At 36.2% G+C, this 14,060-nt stretch overlaps 1 protein-coding gene across 1 annotated transcript in view; it reads right to left on the reverse strand.

Annotated features, from left to right (window-relative positions):
- Positions 1 to 3,084: 3,084 nt before the first annotated feature.
- Positions 3,085 to 14,060, reverse strand: part of lap (phosphatidylinositol-binding clathrin assembly protein lap) — a 43,749-nt gene continuing 32,773 nt past the window's right edge. Inside the window, exons 10-14 of the mRNA XM_028308317.1 lie at positions 8,553 to 8,693; positions 6,115 to 6,223; positions 4,705 to 4,804; positions 3,970 to 4,041; positions 3,085 to 3,355 (exon numbers count right to left, since the gene is read on the reverse strand). Of these exons, the coding sequence (XP_028164118.1) occupies positions 3,242 to 3,355; positions 3,970 to 4,041; positions 4,705 to 4,804; positions 6,115 to 6,223; positions 8,553 to 8,693 (536 nt within the window). The 3' untranslated portion in view covers positions 3,085 to 3,241. The remainder of the gene's footprint in view (positions 3,356 to 3,969; positions 4,042 to 4,704; positions 4,805 to 6,114; positions 6,224 to 8,552; positions 8,694 to 14,060) is intronic.

Consider the following 14,060-nt stretch of genomic DNA (forward strand, 5'->3'; position numbering starts at 1 on the left):
GCGTGATTGGTGGATTTTGACATATCTGTCAATGTCATGTTAAAAATAACCAATCAGGGTCATTGCAGCATTTGGATCTCGCGTCTACGTATTGCCATCTGGCGGATTTTTCATTCGCGAAAACCCTCATTGTATTAACTCTGTACAGTGAGATATACAGCTGTTTCAATATTATATTTGGGCATATTTTTAAACTTCAGAATACGTAGCAAATGACCTTCCTAGAACAAACAGAAGTGCGACTTTAAATTTCTATACACTTACATTAACATTACAAACAGGCCGATTTAAGATTAGTTTGTGATAGTATTGTCATCGGAAAGAGAGGTAAATAGACATCCACAGATCTATATTAATTACACAAAAATAACTCTCTTTAGCTAGAGAAATTTGAAACACAAACACTACTCTAGAAACAAAAATTAATGTTGGTATAGGCTTAAACTGGACCCTCTGATAAGCTACGAAATAAAAGGGTAAAAACAAATAAAAAGCAAAAATAATCATAATTGATTTATTCCTTTCATAAATAAACTAAATCGAATATCTAAAGGCGCGATAGAGCTAGTATAACATAGCAGGGGATATATTTACATAAAATATTGCTACATTACATTTATAAAAAAAAGAATAAAATGTACAACTTAAAAATTTCAAGGTGACTTGAGTAAGAAAAGAAAATCCAAAGTGTGTCCTAGACTTTCTCTTAACAGAACTTATAAGTAGTCTACAAAGAATACCCTACTCTTCCAAATAAATCAGTCGAAACGACAATTCATCACAGCAAAAATCGAAAAGTACAGTATGGCCAACAAGAAAAAGAAAACTGGATTCATAAGAAGCGTAAAACATTCAAAATTATTTACGCTGTGAGCATAATCAAAAATATTGCACAAAAAATACTAGCAATAATATAACTGCATAACGATTTCAAACAACAGATCTCTTAGGATATTGCAAATGATATCATATACCATTAATTTTAACACTCAAAACTATTAAAACTAATCAATCAGTACATAAAAAGAGCACTACTGATCGACGATAAACGAAACGACTCATAAGACGCAGCATACATGCGTAGTGTTGCCACTTCTAAATGCACAAATTTTAATATTGTCCAAGAGTCTAAGATAGTCGAAAAGTACTACAATACGTGTATGTCGAGTCGATACCAGCCATGCTTTATGTAAACACCTATTTGTTTATATTATTTACAAACGCTATTTACTTAGTCGACCTGCAAGAATTAATTTGAACTGTACTAAAACATTTAATTAATGAATTTCTAATCTACTATAATGTGTGTACATATACATATAGCTATATAATATTTATTATGATCAGAATACATTTTCCTCTAACATTTTGAATAATGCAGCAACATTCACAGTGTTGCAATCTATAACTCACGTTTTCTACTTTAATGTAATTCAAATTTATTATGATAGCAACACTTAATAATTACAATACTTTGTCCAAATGTTTTAAATAAATAAATCGAATATTTATAAAATAATTCATACCATTTTAATACTTCGAAAATTGCTTTACAGTCTTTTAAACAAAAGTTTATCACATGTAAATAAATTACAATTGTTTTTAACACAGTCGTTTCATTTGCACAAAGTATTGTTGATATAACAGTAAAGATTACATATAATATAATATACAAACGTCCGGAAACATTAGCAGTGGCAAATTGATTTTACTGCCTTTTTGGAGCAAACATATGTTTTAACTTTCTTGATAAGCTAAGCACCTCACATTAATCCACATGGCATGCATTCTGTGATATCTATGACAACAATCTAATGCGTTCCATAACATTAATGTACGTTGACACGAATATTTTTACATAACATTGCGCACGGATATGGATGTTCACTGAAAGGTACATTCGATTATAAAGTGCTTTCATTCATAATTATTTAAGATTCTTGCATACAAGTAAAGGTTTATTGACATTACCACGTGTGATGCTATTTTAAAGATTGATATAGAAAATATCTTCAGTAATCAGACACGACAACCATCAGGTTACGCGGCGACTACCAGTGGCATTACATTAATGTGAACATACCTTTAATACCCCAAAGATCTTTATTTTCGGGTCTCGATTGACTAATTATGCAATTCTCATTTAAACACACAATATATTATTATTACACTTGATTTATAGATCCTATACATAACCATTACATACGTGACATCTACAGAATTTCATATACTTACTATTAATTTAAACTTCCAACTAAAAGAACTAGATTTTCACTTCAATTCCAATCCATAAATGCTGACTATGCCCGAAAAGTAGGAATAAAAAGCTATAATTATGTAACAAACTATTAAAATACTTTATATTGAATAAATCTGTCGCTAAGTATATAAATTATTTTTGTACAATTATGGAATGTGATGTCGGATGAATTTTGAAAGAAATCTATTAAAGACATACGCACCGTTTTCATAAGAAATTTTATCTAAAATATAATCATTAAGACCATTGCGAAAACGAAGAAGAAATGAAAATGAGAATAAATATAGATTTTTTCATAAAATAATTTGATTTTATCAATTTAATTTATTAAATTTTTAAGCAAATGATTTCTTTATTGATTTCATAGCGTATAAAAATATTTCATGGCAAATTCATAATCATAAATCACCTTCTAACATACGAGTAGTAATTTATTGTAAATTAAATGTTTATTTATAAGTAAAATAAGTGGCAGACAACATGATTTCATCAAGATGGAAAGATATAAGCACCGGAATGCTTGATACAGTTTATAGCTGTGATGAAAAAGAATGTAACTTTAGTTAGAAAGATACAGTCCTATTTCATGTCTGCAAACAAAAATAAGTTTTGTTAGGTACATGATTAGATCAGATTCCTAACCACGCGATCATGTGGTAACTTTGAACACAAAATTTACATTAGTGGTAGGAAGTAAGGGTTAAGTTAACTGCTTAACTTGAGAGGGTACGTCTACCTGAATCACAAGTCAGCTTCGAAGATAGCATTAAAACTACAACCCGAAGGCTTTGAACCATTGAAACAACAGTGCCTATTTTAATTACTTCTGACTCGCTACACTACATTTTCGAAAAATATTTGCCGCCAAAAGTGAAAATGGTACAACTCGTTTTCGCAACTTTTTGAGGCAATTATTTTTAACTTTTTGGTAGTAAGCCGTCGGGTAGGGTGACGAGGACCGTACAAAACTGATTTAAGAGTTTAACTGAACTGGTTGGTGGTCGGTTGTGGTGGTACCGCGGGCCGCATGGGTTGCGCCATTCCCATGGGCATCATGGGCGCTCCCGGCATGCCCATTACCACGCCTGGCTGTTGCTGGAATTGGAGAAGGTGATATGTTACGTTCAGAAAATTCTGGGATGCTGAGTACGCGCATTGATTACCGAGAACAAAGTAATTTTACCTAGTTTCAGTTACACAATTTGGTCACAAAACGAGCCTAAAGTATTCTTGCGATGCAAAACTTAGCGTCTATTGTGATGTCTAGCAAGACCACACAGAAGAATGGTATGAGTCTCACAATGAGCTAGTCATGCGAACAATCATTCACGACCACATCCATGCAAATTATTTACTCACATCGTACTCTTTACTTTACCTTCTGATACATCCATTGAATATACTGATTGTTGAACTTGTTAGGAGGGAAGGTCTTGGGATAAATCATAATAAAAACGAACAAAAAGGACAGCAAATTGCGATTACTACATTTAACTTTTTGAAAATTAAACTACATTACATTAATTTTCGATTTACAGTTTCTTCAGATTATACAGTGCCAATATTACGGTATAGGTTTTACTAATTTGCAAAGAAATAGCGTGTATAATAGGGAACCTAAAGCAAAGCCAGGGTTCACCAGGGATATCTAATCCTAAAATAAAGCAAAAGAAAAATAATGTACAAAATAAAAACACCATACAACTTACCACAATATAATGCGGAGGGTGATATGTATGGGGCAAAGTGTGGGGCATTGGCGGGAGTGTCATGCCAGGACCCTGAAAAACAACAATGCTGCCATGCTACGGGGAAAACAGAAAAAAAATGCACAAAGAAAAAAAATATAGCAAAAGAAATCGTTTTAAGTAGCGGAAGGGTCTAGTGGCTAGCGCAAAAGAATCTGCTAGCGAAAATTATATCGCAATATGCAACAAATAAAGCGGGATAGTAGAAGTTGGCGGTGGATGCACCGTTCCTTCGAGGTGGGTATCTCATTTTATCCTAAAGGGTTTTACTGTCTTCAGTTATTTGTTATCGCACGATAGTTCCATTAGTTTTTCATTTACTTGGGTAGTCACATCAATTAGCAAAAAAAACTTTTAGTCACACAATTTACTTATTGATTTTTTAATCTGTTCAAGTATCAATAGTCAAGATTAGTCAACGAACATGAATCAGTGTTATAACAGTTCGTTCCACAACTTTTAAGGACCAACAAACATAAATCAGCTCTATAACGTTCGTTCCATAACACATATTCGTTTAGCTCAATCAATGGACCATGGAAGTGTCGTGCGATGGCATATCCTGTAGGCCTAGGATGCGCGCCGCGATAAGCATCGCGCCATTTTACCGTACGCGATAAAGTCCATACATTTGTCTAAAATCGTCGATATGATTTTATCGCGGTGCGCATCCCAGCCCGGTTGTCGTTGCCTTACCATCGGCCGGTATCCAGCGCCGGTGGTGGCCTGCATAGGCTGCGGGCTCCACGTGTTGCCGGGCTTCGACGCGTTCTTGGGTGAACTCCACTGCATCGGTCTACGCCGACACGGTACGGGTCAGTCATGCGGGTTGGTAGGTCCATACGGTACGTTTTTGAGGTCAGACGCAAGGAAAATACGCTAATCCTCTTTCAAATGTTTTTTAAATCAATATATTTAAACTCTCTTACAATAAATAATACTGGTCATTCAAAAGCAGATTAACATTTTTTTTTGCAACTGACCCGTGTAAGTGTTTTAAGCATGTTGTCCTTATTGAAGCAGTAAGCCAAGTTGTATTCCGGCATGAGAGGTGATATTTATAAAATAAAATAGAGCCAGCTCGTGTTTCATTTGTGAAAATTGTGAGTTGTAACATTATTGACATCGGCGGCTAAAGTATAACTAATTTGGTTAATTAAAAGAAACCCTATGAAGAACTGTACCCGGTTGATTTATGTGTAAATACAATGTACCATATGAACCTATGAGATGTTTTACAAATGCATAGCTGCATTTAATTTACATTATTAAGGTAGTAAGTAAATTAAATTCAGATTATGCAAAGATAAAGGTGAATATAATTAAACTAGCATACTAATGATTCACGTACACTTCACTCGACAAGGTATTTCAAGATTCAGATTTGAAAAAACCTTAAGAATTGTAAGATTTACATAAATATACACGGTTTAACTTAATAAGTAGGCCTATTAAGCAGTCTAAAAAGTTTTTTAAACATCTGAAACTTGTAATTTATCTACAAAATCAAATTCAAAATATGGAAAAATCTTGATGACACTACTATTATATCTTCCAACCTTCAATCCAAGCTATTGCTTCCTACGAACATGTGCAAACTTTAATTGCTACGCTTCAAATTAAACTGGCGCAAAATGAACCTTTTTGAATTTGAAATGCAATAAATGAATTTAGAGTTGAATAATAACGAGTAAAATATAAGTACATACATGAGCTCCTAACTAATTCAATCATTATCATTTCAGCCACAGGACGTCGACTGCTGAACATTAGCCTCTCCTAATGATTTTTAAATTGGCCCGTTTTAGCGATTTTTATCAATACCATATTTAATCTTTTTAGTTATTTTGTAAATTTTTTTAAGCTGAAAATTGCGTATTACGAATCATAAATTCCAATTAATTCATATGATTGGTTCAAACAGCATGCGATTGAAAAACCCGAATTCTTCGAAAATACGTTTCAAATATCGAAATAATTAAAGATTCATTCTTCAAATTAATTGAAAGGCTATTTTGCCATGCCACTTTTCGATTAACAACAAAAACTTTATTTTTGCCTAAATAAATACAATAAAAAAATAATTAAAATTTTAGAGTTACTCACTTTTGCGCAGTGGCCGTCTTGTTGATAGACAGATTGTTGGCGAGCTGCGCTAGCGACGAATCCAAATCCCCAGTGAGAACCTTGCCGGTTTGTTGCTGGGGCTGTTGACCTGTTAACATGAATCTTATTCGTATTGTGTTATGGTTCTGTTTTGTATGTGCTCTAGAACTGTGAAATGTGACTTCTAAAATGTATCATGAAGTGATGTTTAAATTGATCTGGATTTTATTGTAGCATAAATAAGAGCTATTTCTCAGTGCAAATGACTGTAAAATTCAATACCTGTCATTAGAATGTTGAAACAATAAAAACAAAATAGGACTTTTATACATTATGTTATGACGACAAAAACCAAAGTTAAAATTATGTTTGTTTAATGTGATTGTTATTAGCGCATGTGGGTAACTTTACATGCATCAAAAGTTCGACATTACAACTAATCTAGTACAAAAATAAAAGTATTTACACGTGTCGTACATAAATTGTTAAATATACACTCGACAGCAAATAAATCGCACCACCCGCGACGCGAACTTTAAAGATTTTCTTTTGACACAATAATGGTGCCCCAACAATATTGGTGTTATTTGAAAGCCCAATAAATATCCTTAAATAAAAACACATTTAATTTCTTAATAAATGATTAACATATACCATAAATGTGACTTGAAAAAAGACCTCACTTTGGGCTCACCTCTGGGATCAATTAGACCAAATTTTATGGTTATAAAACCAAATAATGATCACACGTGTCCTCTTTAACAGATGGATAGCGATTAATCCCAAGTTAACAGTTTTATAGCCATAAAAGTTGGCTCAAGCGTAACTATCTATTTTTTGAAGAAGTGACTCTGGATCCTTCTAAAGAAACATTTTTAGGGTAAAAATCTTTCCTATAATGAAATGAAGTTTAGAACTAGGCTTTTGAATGGTACGTTATATACGTTTGAAAGTGCTTGTCGCGAGTGGTGCGATTTATTTGCTGTCGAGTGTAGATATACATAAAATAAATCCAATACAAAAATAAAACTACAACATGAACTATTTACAGCTGCTAGCTATAAAAACTCAGTGCGGGGAATTAGGTCGATAAGGTTCACTGTTGCGCGTCTTTCTAAAGCATCATTCCATCGCGATCTGGTCTTTGAAATCGATAGAGACAGAACGATGTTTGGACTTTGGACAAAAATCAAAGAGATGGGTATTTGCCACCACTCCCCAATAATTCTAAAGCACAACTTTTTTAAATAGGCACTTCATTCTGGTCTTAAAAACTTAATTAATTTTAAATTACCTGTAAATTAAGATTTTTGGTTGCATTGTAATTGAGAAAAGTTGACAAACTAGTGACGTCATTGGCTAGTATTGCCATGCAAAATCTATGAAAGTTTAGTTTTGACAGATTTAAAAAGTACGTCACTTGATTGGTGGTGGCAAATACCATAATCTGTGAAAGTGGGACAAAAAAAGAAAAAAAACTTGGCGGCAAGCGGACGGTTGCGAAAAAAAACAAACGAAGATCCATCTAGATTACAAATTTCGAACCCATCGCCGCCATCGGCACCATCGGCTGCCGGGCCGGCGAGCCGAACATCATCGGCTGGGTCATCGGCATCGACATGACGTCACTGAAAGGCTGCGTCATCGGCTGCGGTTGCTGAGTGACCGGTTGTGGTTGCTTGGCCGGGGAGCCGCCGAGGGACATACGCATAACGTCTTCGAGGTCATCGAACGCGGACTTAGGTTGCGGGGGAGGGGGACGGGCGGGGGACGCGGACGGCTGCGGCTCTCCCATACCCATGAACGGGTTGGCAGCTTGCGGAAGTACATAATACGTTAGATATGAACAATATACATTATACAATACAATAACCATCACCGATAAGTTTTTAATATTAATAGAAAGTACTGGAGAGGTTGCCATGGTAACACATACGATATTTAAAGCCCGGTCTCCGAGCACGTAGAATTTTGTCCAATGACCTCAAGCTACCCGTCCTTATCGCTCGCGCATAATTAATTATATTGCTGTCGCGACTGTGCGACGGGCGCCCGCAATGAGTGTGCGAGCGCAACAGCAATATAATTAATTATGTTGCTGTTGCGCTCGCACACTAGACGAAATTCTACGTGCTCGGCGACCAGGCTATAGTCATAAAAATTAAATTAATTACAAAACATGTCATGCTGTTCATTCGCGAAAAAAAAAGTCAGCCAGTCAAAGTATTTACTGAAAATATTTTTTTTTTATATCACTACTTTTTACAACACTTTCAACAATTTATTTATTTAGTCATATAAGATCTACTCAATTTAATTACAAATCTATCTACTTAAATTAACTTTGAAAAATTTCACTACCTCAAAAATCTACCAAATTAGTAGTTTCCGTTCAAACATGGCAACCCCTCGTGCGTCTACGTGTGGAAGCGCCTCACCTGTGCTGTCAGTGTTACTGAATACGTTAGAGAAGTTAGCCTCGGACACGAATGTGTTGCCGGCCGGCGCGGGGAAGGCGGCGAAGCCGTTGCTCGGCTGCTGCCACGCAGGCGCGGGCGCGGGCGCGGTCGCGGGCGCAGCTACAAAGTGTTGCCAGCGTTACGGGAGAATTTTTACAGTTTTTGTGACGTGTGAGATTGTAGTAATTTTTTTTGTTTATTATTTGACGGACTTTAGAGTGAATTTAGTGTTATTTTGTGTCCTAAAGTGTAGTGAGTTGATTATATTCGCGTAAAAACAACACTAAATTTCAACGCTCATCGAGTGAAGAACTAACTACTCGCTTTATTGGCGCGTGGCCGTTTGAAACCTTCTTACGGGAATTATTTGTCTCTCTAAAATATTTGTATGGGAGCAGCACGGGAAGGTGTTCTTTGACGTCAAACGTCAGTGCGACTTCAAATCTCCTTTGCCATGTCACGTCATAATATGTCAATGTCACCCCTCCCGTGTTGCTCCCATACCTCAACTGACTCAGTTAAGAGCTAGACCTATAAAACACCCATGTTCTATTGTACATATTAACTTGACATTGGCAGATATAAATGTCGCAAAGACAGTTGGTTTGCGCCGGGAAGGCCGCGAAGCCGTTGCTTGGCTGCTGCCACGCAGGCGCGGACGCAGCTACACTGTTGCCAGCGTTACGAATTTTTTTTATGCATAACAAGACAGGTACTTGACCGCAATCGTACCTGGTGTGTGAGATGCAGTGTAGGATGGTACATATCTGCCCTGTAAGTGCCTATTCACTTTCTCCTTGAAAAGGCCCGGATTATAGTGTTCGTGAATTATACACCCTTTGAGGGAAAACTTGTAGTGACGTGTGATATTGTAAGTTTTAGTTTTATCGTGCCTACATTGCTCTCTCAAAATAAGGTATACGCACAAGGATCGTTTATGAACAAAAAAAAAAATAAGGAGTGCCATCGTTCTATTGCAATTTCTTTCACGCATGACACACTTTCTTTGGAACATCGCAATCCTACAAGTTTTATTGCAGATGATACATAGCATCTGTTTTGTGGTTGACTTTTTGTAAACTTTATTTGTATTGTAATAGACTACAACGAACTTACAAAAGCAGGGTTTTTTCTGGAGATCGGTATTAGGTTCTCTGATGAGAACTTTTTTGATGCGACGCTATATTAATCCTGTTCAAAACTACGTCAGTGTTGTAACGTGAAAAACTGAGTGAGCCCAGTTTAGCAAGAATGTGTTCAGTGTGCGTTACCATCGCTAGAAGCTTGTAGTGTGCTGTTATATTACAGTGTGTACTAGTAGATGAGTACAGTAATGTAATCGTATTATCCAGATACTTATAAAAATTGTTTACAGTTTTGATTGTCAAAATCAGTATTGTGTAAACAATTTTGATAAACAGTATTGCTACAACAGAAAATTAAGGCCATTTGGTAATAATTTTATGTCTTTTTAGGTAAAGCATTATTAAACGAGGAAAAATTATTATGAAATGACCCATACCAACACCATTTTCTATACTATTATGGAATTATTTGTACAACAGTTAAGAGTAAGACTAATTTTGTGTAACAAATACGTTATCAAAAAGTAGTTTATTATCTTGTTTATTTGTTATATTTACACAAATCATAGAATGTAATTTTACTGAAATATTGGTTACTGCCTCTTCAGCGGATGTACGAAACTTTATCGAGGTCGAACGATATTTTCTGTAGGCGCACATTAGGCGATAGAAACGGCGACTGGCTACGGCTAACAATTTCATATATTTTGTTCAAAGCTTCGCACACTTGGCGTCAGACTTGCGGAGTCGCGACAAGTTATTATGTGAAATTGATAAGAATAGGCGTCAAGTTGTCGAGTTGTCGCGTGTCGCTTAGTGTGCGCCTGTACGTAACCTTATATTGTTTTAAACTTTCATGGTCACTAACATAATTATTATTACTGACGGGATTGCTACCATGTACCTTAATTTTGAAGTTCCGATATTTCGGCACTGTTGCAAGCGCCATGGTCACGGAGTAACTGAGGAAACTTGCGGGTGAGATGTTATGGGCAGAATATCGGTCTACCCTCAAAATGGTACATGGTAGCAATCCCGTCAGTAATAATAATTATGTACAGTCACGGAATGAAAAGGTTCGTCAGTTTTCAAATTGATTCCTTCAACGAATCGCGAGCACATATTACCTTTTGAAACTATGTTACAGAATAATATCGAGTTAGAGAAAATAATCTTTAACTGTTCGTCAGTAAAGTTCAAAATTATTCAGATCAAAGTTGTTTGACGATTTATCTTGTCAAGAAGATTATTATGATTGATAAACTAAAACCTTCTTGTTGGTTCAACCTGCCATTATTATTTCTTACTAGCGGCCGCCTGCGACTTCGTACGCGTGGATCCCGTTTTACCCCCTTCATCTATCTTACGCGGTTTAGATTTTTTCATACAAATGTTTTTTCCCGCTAACTCCCGTTCCCGTGAGAATTTTGCAATATCCTGTCGTAACTAAGCTTTAAAATTACTAAGATACCTGCATGCCAAATTTCAAGCGTCTAACTTAAGCGGTTTAGATTTTTTCATACAAATATTTGTTCCCGCTAACTCCCGTACCCGTGGGAATTTTGCAATATCCTGTTGTAACTAAGCTTTAAGTTTACTAAGATATCTGCATGCCAAATTTCAAGCGTCTAACTTAAGCGGTTTAGATTTTTTCATACAAATGTTTTTCCCCGCTAACTCCCGTTCCCGTGGGAAATTTTGCAATATCCTGTTGTAACTAAGCTTTAAGTTTACTAAGGTATCCGCATGCCAAATTTCAAGCGTCTAACTTAAGCGGTTTAGATTTTTCACACAAAAGGATTTTCCCGCTAATTCCCGTTCCCGTGGGAATTCCTTAGTATCCTATAACCTGCCCAGGAGTATGAAGAATAATTGTACCAAGTTTCGTTAAAATCCGTCGAGTAGTTTTTGTTTCTATAAGGAACATACAGACAGACAGACAGACAGACAGACAGTGAATTAAATTGCTAAAATATTTTTATAGTCGTGAAAGAAAAGTGGTTCACGATGTGTTAATGTATTTGTCGAAGAGAAATACTAAGGGTTCGGACAATATTTTCATTGAATAATGTTTCCGACAAAGGTTGTCAAATTGACTGACATGTTTATCGTATGGTACAGTCCACTATGAAAATTAGCTGTAGTCTGTTTCAACTACCTATTTTAAAGTTTTTTGTCACTTTCTAAGTTTTGAATTTTATGGAATTGGGAAAGAAGTACCGAGTTTGAAGCGTTCATGAGCAGACATTGCAGTTGAATATTCATGTTCTGAATTTGATTATTGATGAATAATAAAATAAATCCTACTAGCTCGATGGATGGTTTCATTTAATTTATTTAAACCAGGTTATCTTTAATAATATTTTTCGTTAATTTATGAAAATATCAAATTAGCCCGTAATCCTGAATCCTGATACATAAATTTAGCCTATTAATTTAACACATGTACGACTGTACTCAGTGTTGCACTATCAAATGCAATTGAAGCGCCTCTGTGCCAGGGTTTTTATGTTCCTGGTCAGGCTATATGTGCTTTATTTTATTTGAAGTCAAAATCTATCGGTCCATTAACTAGAACCTAAAAATGAGGTCAAATATAGAATTTTTTAGATACACACATAGGCTGTGCCAGGTGTGCCCCTTTAAGTTCAGAATGTCCAATTCCCAAAATGTCCAATCGATTGGTTCTTAGACCAAATTTTAGTATTTGTGTGTGTGAGATAACTGAATTTGTTGATACTTTGAAGAGCTGTGCTGTGGTGAATTGGATAAAGCAAAAAGCACTTTATTGCGTGCTGTGATGGAATATTATCACCAGCGTAAAATGGTATATGAGACATGAAAATGTTTTGTAATTTTTAGACAGTTTCAAACAATACACACACTTGATAATACGACACTCAACCATCCGAAACTATAGACAAAAAAAGACATAAAACCCCAGCTTTTTGAACACATCAAAAGGTGTGCCTTTTAAATTAATATAAGCTGTCGTGATTACTTTATCCCAAGAGCACGACAAAAAGTCAAAATACAAGCACATAATTTTTTTACAAATTATAAAAAAGATTAACGGTAAAAAGTATACATATAAAGATAGTAGTGGTTTCAAGATACATTCGCATTACTGTATCATGTGCCTTTTAATCCCATTTGATGCCATGGGTCAACACAGTCTCGTAGCAGTGCGAATAAACCTTTACAAAGCAGAGACAATAAACTGTGTGCTGTTCCCTTGAAAGCGACCATAGAAACCGCGACATACACAACCGCCCCCTAGCGAGTGCTTACAATAATCTCAGATACGTCTTCCTCGCCGGTCCACTCTACGCCTTGCAATAAGTGCACCTGAAAATGTTCTGGTGGTCACTAAATGTACAGTCACGGAATGAAAAGGTTCGTCACCTTAGTGTCGGTTTTCGCTTGCACTAGGTACTGTAAGAGTCAAACCTGCCAACATAACAGTGCAAGAAACAGTGCTGCTAACATTTAAATAAATATGACGTTTGCTAACGAATAAGGTTTTGCTTGTTTATTTTTCTATCCCATCAGTGCAATGCAATGATGAAATTGACCAATTGACAATAGTTTTTTTTNATCGACATGACGTCACTGAAAGGCTGCGTCATCGGCTGCGGTTGCTGAGTGACCGGTTGTGGTTGCTTGGCCGGGGAGCCGCCGAGGGACATACGCATAACGTCTTCGAGGTCATCGAACGCGGACTTAGGTTGCGGGGGAGGGGGACGGGCGGGGGACGCGGACGGCTGCGGCTCTCCCATACCCATGAACGGGTTGGCAGCTTGCGGAAGTACATAATACGTTAGATATGAACAATATACATTATACAATACAATAACCATCACCGATAAGTTTTTTATATTAATAGAAAGTACTGGAGAGGCTGCCATGGTAACACATACGATATCTAAAGCCCGGTCTCCGAGCACGTAGAATTTTGTCCAATGACCTCAAGCTACCCATCCTTATCGCTCGCGCGTAATTATGTTGCTGTTGCGCTCGCACACTCATTGCGGGCGCCCGTCGCACAGTCGCGACAGCAATATAATTACGCGCGAGCGATAAGGATGGGTAGCTTGGGGTCATTGGACGAAATTCTACGTGCTCGGCGACCAGGCTATAGTCATAATCAAATTAATTACAAAACATGTCATGCTGTTCATTCGCGAAAAAAAAAAGTCAGCCAGTCAAAGTATTTACTGAAAAGAAGGATTTTTTATATCACTACTTTTTACGACACTTTCAACAATTTATTTATTTAGTCATATAAGATCTACTCAATTTAATTACAAATCTATCTACCTAAATTATCTTTGAAAATTTTCACTACAAAAAATCTACCAAATTAGTAGTTTCCGTTCAAACATGGCAACCCCTCGTGCGT

This window comes from Ostrinia furnacalis, unplaced genomic scaffold (assembly GCF_004193835.3).
Source record: "Ostrinia furnacalis isolate ACB-3 unplaced genomic scaffold, ASM419383v2 OfSCF2409, whole genome shotgun sequence".
NCBI lineage: Eukaryota > Metazoa > Arthropoda > Insecta > Lepidoptera > Crambidae > Ostrinia > Ostrinia furnacalis.